This window comes from Sparus aurata, chromosome 5 (assembly GCF_900880675.1).
Source record: "Sparus aurata chromosome 5, fSpaAur1.1, whole genome shotgun sequence".
NCBI lineage: Eukaryota > Metazoa > Chordata > Actinopteri > Spariformes > Sparidae > Sparus > Sparus aurata.
The window spans coordinates 32170081-32181293 of NC_044191.1; the positions used below are offsets into that span (position 1 = coordinate 32170081).

General features: G+C 44.1%; 2 protein-coding genes across 2 annotated transcripts in view; both read right to left on the reverse strand.

Annotated features, from left to right (window-relative positions):
• coro1ca (coronin, actin binding protein, 1Ca) overlaps positions 1-4880 on the reverse strand; it is a 31880-nt gene extending 27000 nt beyond the window's left edge. Inside the window, exon 1 of the mRNA XM_030417323.1 lies at positions 4751-4880. The gene's annotated coding sequence lies outside the window, so the exon portion shown is untranslated. The remainder of the gene's footprint in view (positions 1-4750) is intronic.
• An 862-nt stretch (positions 4881-5742) lies between these two features.
• LOC115581735 (uncharacterized) lies at positions 5743-10213 on the reverse strand. Its single transcript, XM_030417054.1, has 3 exons — positions 10108-10213; positions 5923-8029; positions 5743-5792 (listed from the first exon to the last, which is right to left on the reverse strand). Exons 2-3 carry the CDS (start codon positions 8021-8023, stop codon positions 5743-5745), a joined length of 2151 nt encoding a protein of 716 aa, XP_030272914.1. The 5' UTR covers positions 8024-8029; positions 10108-10213.
• Positions 10214-11213: the final 1000 nt, after the last annotated feature.

The following is an 11213-nucleotide window of genomic DNA, read 5'->3' on the forward strand; positions in this document are numbered from 1 at the left end:
ACCGCCAGTACACACACACCAGTGATGTCGCCTCAGTGCTCCCTATACACTGGATGCCTTTTGCCTTTTGTCACCAAGACCGCATGAGACGCCACCTAAATCCCCTTCCTGTAACCAAGGCCACGGACCACCATTGTAATCAGATTCCAGCTACATTCCAGTGTTTTTTTGCAACAATGAGATAAGGTGATGTTTTTTCACCCCTCTCCTACACCAAGTGACCATTCGGTCTGTGCTCTGCTCAGTTTAAAATACTACTGGAACACATTACGCATCAATGTTTCAAGGAATGCTATTGTATTCTTTTGTACTTTGTAGAGGAAGTGTGATATGCAGACACAAGAGAAATGTGGCTTCAAGGCAAACTCATTCTAGGTTACACTACAGTAGACATAACCAAATGCCAGCTCAAATCAAAATAAAACCAGGTTCAAGTTATATACATGCATCAATAGCATGTAGTGTTCCAAACATTTACAGACTGGCTACAGGTTTAAACACCAGATATTAATATGATGAGGGTTTTCTTACTTCCTCATTCCAGAAGAGGAAAAACAGACTCCTTGGATTAGACACAGGACACATAAATGTGCCTGAAAATGTTAGTTCTGTGTTAAAAGTTAAATGTTAAACAAATGTATATGTTTAGTGTGATGATGACCATGCTTTTTACTGTACTCTCAACTGCCCAGCGCTCAATCACTTTCTATGGTTGAGATTTAAAAGACTGAACCCTAAACTTCTTATCCTACTTAAAGTTGAGATTTAAAAAGAGACCACTCTAAAATCCTATAAAATTAGTCAAAACAGGAAAAGCTCTACTTTTTATTAATGTTTGTGTGTAGGGTTAGTTTTTTTAATCTACAGCACCACAAACTGAATGTTTAACAACTGCCTACAATCTCACTTGCACCTTTCCTAACAGGTGATCAACACAGTAGAATCAAACAACAAATCCTGCCTATCTGCTTAATTTATTTCAAGTCCACGCCTAAATATTACAGCCTGAGAGTACAAAGCATGTCCCTTCCTCTTCCTGATCAGGTTCTTCCCCCTCCCCCAATGAGCAATGCACAAACCACTGCTCCATTTCAACAGATGTTGTCAGCTGTGGTGGGAAAGGCCAGTGGAAGAAATAGTATTGGTCTCTGTGTGTCTACTGGAATTGCTAAGCTACAAGCATTACAAAGCCAAAAGAGGAGGTGACATCATCTTTGATTGAGACTCCAAGCAAAACAAAACATTTCTAAAATCTCTGTGAAACAGATACAAGAGAAAGGGAATTACATAGTTTACCCTAAATGACAAACAAACTCCCAGACATCTAACAAGCTCTGACAAACAACTATTCAGAGATATATACAGTATCCAACATAACTTTATTGCAAGGTTGAGCCATTGTAATTATTTTCTAAACCTGTTTTATATTAAGCCAAATACTGGACCAAACAGAGACGTTTACACTCAGAGTACCACTTCAGCCGCTCCTGAATAAACCCATGTGTGCTGTGGCACTACGTCAGGACAACTGTGACCCACTGTGATTTTATTTCTCACAACAGTCAGTCAACTCAAATTTTCTTCTTCTACACTTTTCTTTGGTCTTGTGCAATTTAAGAATAGATGTCAGTAGCTACATATCAAGACAAGTGTGTTTGAGAACCTTGCAACTCACAATAAAAGCCTTGTTAGGAAATTAAGGGTTTCTGTCCGTTGAAACACAAGAGAGCTTTTAAATCAAAAGGGGTACAGGAATGGTTGAGCTTGAATTAAGTGCATAATAAATTAACTTTATGAGGGCAAATGAGAGTGGATCAATGCTAGGTTTCATATAAAAGTATTGTAGCGTGTGAACATAGACAGTAACCTGTACCAGACTTGCTTCTGATAAGAGCTCTCATTTGTGGACCGAGCCACATGCTGCTAGTTCCCTCCACCTTCACCTGAGAATTGTCTGTTCCGTCAGTTGGCATAACATCAAACCGGGTTAACCTCGTACTCCAGACCAGACCACAAAAAATACCTGAAACGCCCCAGCCTGATTGTGGCTTATGAAACAACGATCACCTACTGTCAAATAACCATGTGTCGGTTTTTCTACTGTGTAAACAATTAGTGGCACAGATTTAGGCATGTGATCCTCTTCATCTCCGGGCTGGTCAAAACAAACAAACACACTAATATGCTAAGCAGGTGATTGGTTAATGAGATTTTCTCTCCCACCTGTCCTCAGAAAAAACTCCCTGACACCTTGTAAGGGAAAGAAAATTCAGTTCATCAAACCCATTAGTTAACCAAAAATCATATGATTTTTTTAAGGTGTGGCAAGTCAATCTGAGAGTTCCGGCACTAAGTGTTGGCTAAGATAACATCTGCATAGACAGGACTGGACACAAACTGAGGTATGTCAGACATGTTAAAAGAATGCAACCTTTGAGTCCAACTGAGATGCTGCTGAGGCCAAACATGCCCAAATATTTAGCTTCTTTTACAGAATGCTGATTACTCTAGCAGACTGATATGGGAACTGACTGCAACAGGAAATATATCAAGCTACTTTCTATCTAAATGTACACATTATTTGGTCCACAAACAATCCCAAAGCCTGAAACTTCTTAACGATTTCAGCACAATAATGAACAGTGACTTGAGATGGCCAGCAGGGAACAGCTGGACTAAGCTAGACCTCCATCAACCCTGATGAAATAAATGTAATGGATATATACATTTTTAAGATCATGCCAAACCCACCTCAACATGTAAAGAAAAAATAAAAATGCACTCAAGACTTCACCACAGCGCACACCAACACGCCTTGCTGCAGTTGATAGGAGCCAACACTCCCTCACATCTCATGCTTAGTTTCCCTCTGCTTCCTGACCCACTTCCTCTCTCAGCCTACCCATAGGAAGGCAGGCTACGCACTTCTAAAGACCTTGTACTGCAGCACATCCAGCAGCGGTTGATGCGTCTGGAATGGTTAACAAGCCCAAACACAGCTGTAGTACTGCTGACTGTTGACCCTGGGGTCGCAGCCTTCACCTGCTCTGCATCCCACAACCGCGGGTCTTGGCGAGGGAAACTCCTGCAACTCAAAAGATGATTACGCAAGGAAGCTGGGTAACCATAGTTCAAGATGGGACAAAATATATGCAGATCATGCCGCCCTTTTGGCACACTAACCACGGTCGTTACAAATCAAACTGCTCTACTGACATGAGCAAGCAAATGCTCCGGCGCTGGTGTACAAGCGTCGGGTCACACAAAGGACCACTTGGGTCAACACCCAGCAGCTTCGACTGGAGGGGCCAATTAAGGCTGCCAAGTGAGGATGGGAATACTCACTTTTGGATCAATTTTAAGTATACCGCTTTTCTAGAATAGTAATGGTATTTGAGAGTCACATTACTCGCCGCTCTAAGGCAGAACCAAGTCAAATTTTATATGGCTGAAACAACTAATCTATTAATTGATCTGACGAGGGACAGAGAATGAATGAATTGATTTTTTTTTTTCTTTTTAAATGACTAAAACAAAGTGCCAAATACTCTCTGGCTCCAGCTACTCAACTGTGAATTTGCAGCTTATCTCTGTTTTGTATCATTAAGAATTGAATATGTCTCAGATTTTGACTGAATCAAAAAATAATGGGCCGATCAGTTAATAATTTAAACTAGTCAGCTCTAGCCACAGCCCCTACTTAAGACACACTTCAGAGCTCAATTTTCCTGTTGTAGCATTCATTTATGTACATGCCCAATTTAATTACAACATATATGGTCCAGTTATGGAAACTTTAATAACATTTTCCTCATCAAGCAATAAGTAATGTATCCCCACCCCATCTTAATTTGACTTGAACATTACTAAACCAAACCCCTTTGTTTAGCTTTATAAAAAGGAGTATAAATCAAAAACAGCTGCCAGCATAATACTGATAGCCTCAGCAATACACTCAGGTGCAGCTACTAACCAACTACCAGAGAAAGTCTGCATGATTTCAAACCAACGATTCTCCACGTGTTATGGCCAAACAAGCAGAGCTGGTGGAGAGGTTATGAATTTTGAGCTATGGATGCAGCTTCAATATTTATGACCCCCTTTTAGCATTTATCTTCCCTAGCAGTGTGTTAGTGGGTCAAATCTAAAACCTGGCATCTGGATGCATATGGCAGATTTTGGATTTTACACACAAAAAAATTAAAAATTAAAGACACCTCCTGTGAGTGAAAGAGTTAACTCTTGGATATCTTAATGTTTGGAGCCTATTGTTCAGTTTGAGGAGTCTATATTAAACAATCAGGACGCCAGGGGCCAGGGCGCGGTTATGCTGCCTTGTACCTCCGTGTGTGTGGATATATCGGAGATAAGTTTTCCTGCCGCACTATGGTTAGCTACCCCACCCCGCTCAATAACGTCCAACAGCACATTTTCATGCCGTGAATTATCCACCCGACACCAAAAAGGAACAGAAACCTTTCTCTCTGACAGCAGTTTTTCTCTGGTTATCGGTCAAAACTTTTTTTTTTTTTTGGCATTGTCAGTTAAAAGCCGTTGGAGGCTAATGCTAGCTTAAAAAAAAGACACTAGTTCACATTCTACAGACTATCCCGATTCATTTTAGCTAGCGCGTGCACTTTCCTGTCTGGATGGCTGAAGGAGGGGAACAAATAACCGCCCGTTTGAGAGAGAAAAACACCCGAAAGAAGATGTGTTTATTTAAAAAAAATCCACTTAGTCTTTAACCTACCTTCTGAGAGGAAAATGAAAGTATTCCCGAAAGCCGAATGATATAACACAAGCCCAACGCGTATCCCTCTTGATTCCTCCCTCTGCCGGAGCCGCTGCTGAGCTGACACCGCTCGCTCTGTGTGCTCTTTCCCCACTCTGACGCTAGCCCCGCCCCCTCGTTTGGCTTGGCGAGCCGTGATTGGATCGGTGGCATTTGACAGACGGCTACCACAGCCAATAAGAGCGATTTCTTGGATAACTGGGAACATAACCCACGCCCCCTTTTCTTCAGTTTCCCCAGTTAGAGAAAATCACCATTAATAGTGTGTTCATGGTGACTTTATGGCATTTTAATCACCTTTTTTTTATATATATATATATGTATCACTGTCTCGTTATTATTTTATAATAATATTATCTAGAAAAGCATAAAATATTTTATTTCAAATTATACAATTTATTTTTCATTAAATGGGATTTGTGTGGTTCATTTTTAGAAGGGCAGACATGTGCATCCTGTTTACTCATTGGACAGCATTAAAGAGCAAGAAGACCCATGATATTAAAAAGATATTCAGGTGGGGCAGCAATTATGAGTGTTCGAGTAGGTAAGGTGTGTGTTTATGTGTGTAATTGTGGATCGGGGGTAACATTTATGAAGACTGAAGTGTGTATTGCTGAATGGTTTTATGTGAGAAACTATTTTCCCTCATCCACTTTGATTTTTTTTTTCATGCAGGATGCTTCTAATATCCATGAATGAAAACAATAATACAGAGTGTGTGCGGCAGGCAGGGAACCAAACAGAACATGCATGTACAACATTACTGCTCTAGGTATCAGTTTATGATATTAAACAAATAATTTAAAGAACACAATGTACCACTGGTGTATTACTGCGCCACAAGATGGCGTTATTTCACAGATCCAGAGAGACGCAGACTTGACAGAAGAAAAACAGCTGTCTTACATCAGTCGGTCTATTTTTTTTCTTCACCCTCCTTCAGTCTTCTAGATGAGGGTTGATGCAAGTGTTTGTGGTGAATCTAGCAGCCCGAATTCTGATGGTTCAGTGACCAGGAAAGCAGACTTCATTGGTCAACGGTCTTTTATAATAAGACAAGTGACTCACTGATTAATTTACCTGCTATCCTGCTATTTATAAAGTGCATGTACTGCAATAAGTCCTACCTTTTCTCATGGATGGCTTCCTCTCGACGGCCCTGTCCGGGGATTTCTGAGCTGCGTCGAAAGCCGCCTTCATCTGCGCCACCTTCACAGACTGGCCCTGCTCATCGGGCTTCACTTCCACTGACTTTGGGCGGTCGTGGTGCTGCAGCTTTTCATGCAGTTGGATTGTTTCCTTTATGAGCTCTGAGACAGGCCGAGGTTTGGGAGTGCTTTGGGATTTATCTCTCATTGTGACACTGTCATCGCTCTCTTTGACAGGTTTCTTGTAAGGATGCTCTGATGCCACATTTTTAGTGTGAAGTGTCATGTGAGGATCCTGCCTCAGGCCTGCTGTGACCGGGTGGCCGTCTGGCCCAGCGTCCACAGCTGGTGCAGCCGCCTCCTCGGTCGAGTCCTTCACCTTCTTCCTTCTCGCTGATTGATCAGACGAGCGTGCAGATCCAGATAACGGTGGCTCAGCTCTGCTCTCGCCGTCACTCTTTACTTGTGGTCCTACAGTAGTCGACGCTGTCTTGTCTGGCGCAATTTGCCAATCATTGTTTGTGGGTGGAGACTTGGCATCAGACAGTGAGGAAGGTGCAGATTCCTCAGCGATCACACCACTCACATCACATGACGGCCTTTCATGTGAAACAGCTGATTGTAAGTTGTCTGAGGGCCTGTTTGTATAGGGGCTTATGCTTGGCTTCTCCTCCTTGGCTGAAGCATCTGTCGAGTGGATGTTCTCTGAACCCTGACGATCAGCTGTGGAGTAAAGCGAGTTTGTGTCTGCGCTCTCACGCGTAGTATCTCGGTTCACTCCAGGCTGAGAGCAGAGATCATCTGAGGTCTTCTTCAGGCCCGCGCCATTAATGTGACGATCTTTCGCTGCAGGTTTTTCTTTAGGTGGTTTCTCTCTCCGCCCCTTCATGACACTTGGTGTATTCACATCTGACTGAGCAGCTCCATCAGTAGACAGCTCTGTCGCAGCAGTGTCAAGGATCCTCTTTGCATTACCATCCGCGATATCCTTGTCATCTACTTCTGGGGTCTTCTCCTTTCTATTTCTCTTCAGTAGCTTCTCCAGAATAGAGCTGGGTTCACTGGGTGGATTTGAGTCTGTTTCATTCATGTGCATGTGTTGATAAGGCCTCCCCGCCTCCCTCTGATCCTCAGGGTCGGTGACCTTTGGTTTCGCCGAAGAGTGTTCATTAAAAACTGGCTGCACCTCACACGTTAGCATTTCCTCCTTTGTATTATTCCCTGTCCTCTCTTTTGGAGCTCGGCGCTGAATGGTATCACTCACGTCTGATAGAGACTCTTTCTGCAGACTGTTTTTCAAAGGATGTTGGAGTTGAGCCGAGGGCGGGCCCTTCCTCTCGCTCAAGCGGCCCACTGTTCCTGCACAGAGCTTAAGATCTTCATCCGCAGCTTCAGCCATGATGGTTTCATCCTGATCTGACATTACAAACTCACTTCCAGCGTGAGCTCCACATCTTCTCATTTTCACCATCACAGGGTCCTCCTCGGCGTCTCCACGTGAGTTTGCATCCTCTGAGGTCACAGTAAGGCCATACCTTTCAGATGAGACTCCAGCTGAGAAGTTTTCTTCCTGGTTCTCCTCACGTGGGCCGGTTCCCTCGTCCTGATACTCCATCGTGTTAGACTCCTTCTCCGTCCTCTTCTCCTGCCTCTTCGCTTGATTGTGCAGCTTGTACGCTCTGGTTCTCTGCTCACCCCTCGCGCTACTCTTTTGCTTCTCGTCCGTCTCCTGTGGAACCAGGCGAGCCGTCCTGCCTCCTTCTCCTCCTCCCTCCTTTCCTGCAGCCCCTCCCTGTCTCACCTCCCTTTCTGCAGAAGGACTCCCGCACAAATTTATACGCCTCTCGCTAGAAGGTGTTGTTGGCTCCCGGCCGGGGCTCCCGTCCAGTTCATGAGCGTCTGGCTCCCCTGAATTTTCCCTGGCGTTACCAGCCTCCTCCTCCTCACCGGAGCTTCCTCCCTCCATGACATCACCTGTATGACTGCCTGCACCTCCAGACTCAGGGCTCGGTCTCGCCTCCTCCGATCCTCCACTGAGAGCCTGTTCTCCCCCTTCAAGTTTATCCTGGTTCTGTCCCATACTTGTCTGTAGAGAAAGTCATGACGTTAACCTCACAGCAATCCTCCAGAATCATGCCACCTATCAGGAATGCCAAGCCCATAAGTGGTTTCTTTAGACTATCTGTGCCACTACAGCATCTAGACTCACATTTCCTGGTTGAATAATACACTTGCAATGTGGAAGCTGCTGAACAGAAGAGGAGCAGACACCTGGGATTATCATCACTGTCTAGACATTAGGTTTGAGTGTTGGGAAGAGACCATGTAGCATGTTCCTAAACAGCTCACCGTCACACAACAGCTGTTTTCATGGACGGGGTGAAGTGGAGTATCTCATGACTTTAGCTGCCATAGTATACCCTCTGTTGGGTTATTCATGCACTTGCGATGTCCACTGTTGCTCGACTTTAAGTCAAATTACAGTCACAAGATTTTGCATCCATCTCACTTGCAAATTTGGCTCTTTTGTTTTGCACTGAGGAGTGATTCAGCCGCGTTACTGCGGCATTATGTTCCACTCAGACTGCATGTCATGTTGAATGGATGATTCGAATTTGAGAGTATAAGCCTCGTCTGCTGATAAACAGTGTCGACGAGTGAATCAATCACAGTGTTTTTGTTTCTCCGGAACACGCAGGGGCAGAAGTACCTAATTAGAGATACTCAGATTATTGTAATTGAGTCATTTTCTCTATTTTACTCTGAATTAAAGGTACGATATGTAATATACCTGTCGAATTCATACGCTAAACATCCCAACATAAACGTCAGCGGTTCCTAAAAACTCCCTAAAACTCTAGTAGCATTTGAGACTTGACTTTTTTTTGCAACCCTGCTGCTGTACGCGACAAAAAAAGAAACTTTAACCTTTAAAATCTGTAATATGATAATAAAAATTGCATCATACTTCGGGGTATTCAGCGTCAGAGCAGAGGGGGGACAACGAGAACACAGAGTTGAATTGTTTGATCCGACTCTGTTAGTATTTACAGTTCACAAAGTCTTATGACAGTCTGTCAGAAACCATTTTTTCCGACTCTCTCGCTTGTTGTCTCGTACTTCTTCTCGCTGTCATGTGACCTCATTGAATTATTAGTCCAAATTCTTTCTTCTTCACTCACGTTGCATGTTTGCGAGAGATGACAGTAGCGTTTCAAGAAGCCCCGCACCGTGCAAACTTAACGCTGGACGTGTTTTGTATCTAATTAGGCCTCTCTGAGGAACATTATCTTGCAGTGTTGACCGCTCTTACAATATGCATGTGGACTGTCATGGTGCTGCTCCTGATAAATGGTTAAAGGGAGGATTAGTTGTACCAGCTGGAGGAGGTGGACTGATAACCAGTTGTTGCGAAACCTACATCATCATGCCGCAGAGACAAAACTTTTCCATGACTGTCTAATTGTTTAATGAGTTTTCATCCTCCAAACTGCAGCCGTAAGCAGAGAAACTGACGCGGCACAATGGACAATGATGTGGACCATGAGAGTGTTTCCTGTCTGCGGCCTCATCCCCCCCCCCCCCCCCGTCTGTGTGACAACATATGACTGCTGCTGTCTTATCATCCGACAGGCGAGACACATGGCTGAGAGAGCTAAACGTTATCCCCCTACAATGGTGGCGGTGATGTCGTTGCTCGAGTTGCGAGGAAGTCTGTGAGGAGATTTTTAAAAAAGTAAGTTACAGAGCTCCTTTCTCTTTGCTTTGGATCATCTGGACTCGTCAGGTTAAAGGAGTGGAATTAGCATTCATTGATGAGTGGGGAACCCCTTCCCCTGAGGCTGTGTATCCCTGATAACAACTGCTCCATTATCCTGTCTTTATCCTCCGTGAATACCCAAAGCTGGTCACTTGATGACCATGTGCTCTGCTGCCTCCACATATTCAGACGTACAGGAATTTCAAAAACCACAAAACCAGCAACTTCTCACAAGTTTCAGCATCTGGAAAATAGACAATTTACCCTTTTTTTTTTCCCCCCCTTTAAAGTTTCACCTCTGATTCAACGAGCCGGGAGCAGGCCCGGCTCAGGACGGCTCCCTGCTCTCACAACAACATGCATGCAATATTGATCTCTCCTCGCACGTCGAGGCTGACACTTACCAGTAAGACGTCGCAGCCGAGTGGATCGCTCTCTCTCTCAGGACCGACAGAGTGCTCTTTGTTGGTTGTTTGGTGGTGTTCAGTCCTCCCTCAAATGCACAAGCAATGGGAGCCTTATATTACATCCATGTGATGTCACAGCACATTTGACTAACACAATCAGGGGACCTTGCAGCTTTTCTTTTTCTGTCTTTTTTTTTTGCTGTCTTGAGAAACCTCGCAGAAGTTATCTTTAACGTCTCCATCTTTTAGTTTGCTGGTGTGGATTCAGGTGGAGAAAAGTGTTTGATGCTGAGCTGAGCTGATACGTAAGAGGTGACCTTTTCACCTTGTATCCGAGTTAAAGTGAATACGAGGAATGTCCTAATTTCTGGCGCTCTTACACAACGCTGTCAGCATACCAGCGTCGTGGGCTGCACAGTTTCTCCTCCGCTCCAAGAGTCATAGCTGCAGACGAGTAGAAGATGGTCAAAGGCCTCATGAGTGCGGGAAGTCATCTGAGAAATAGCTCAGACCCTTTTCTTTTGTTTCTCTTGGTCTCTATAGTAATGTCCAAAACAGGATACGCTCTCGGATAATAAAACAAAAGTGGAGGATTTGGCAGCCAAGAATTCACCGGCAGAAGAAGGGGAAGAGGGGCCCGGCCCACACCCAGACACCGCGCTGCCGAGGGCCGCCGTGTTGACAGACGCGCAGCTAAAAGACCTCGTCAGCCGGTGGGGTTTTTGTGTGTTTTTTTTAAAAGGGCTGCAAACACGCTCAGTCTCGTCTAGACAAAAGCCAATCTGTCTCTAATTTAAGATCATCATTAATTCAAGATGTACTCAACGGGATTCTTGGCACACTGATGATGACTTCTACAAAGATTCTTATTTAGTCCCTCTGTCACTGAGATGTTCGCGAGTCCGACATGTTTGCGCCAGGTTTCTGTATTTACACAGGGTGGTCCCAACAGATTAGATCTGTTTTATTTATCAGCTTTAACCTGGTTGTCCTGCTCTTATTATTTAGTTAACAGAGAGAAGCCAAACAAAGGTCTGTTGTACGTGAGCAAGATGACAATAAAGATAAATCTAAATGAGAAACGATTCACTTTTTCATGGCTG

Coding starts and splice junctions, on each gene's coding strand:
- LOC115581735 (XM_030417054.1), bottom strand. CDS start 8,023: ATGGGACAGAACCAGGATAAACTTGAAGGGGGAGAACAGGCTCTCAGT. Junction 5,793..5,922: donor GAAGCCATCCATGAGAAAAG/GTAGGACTTATT, acceptor CTGAACCATCAG/AATTCGGGCTGCTAGATTCA.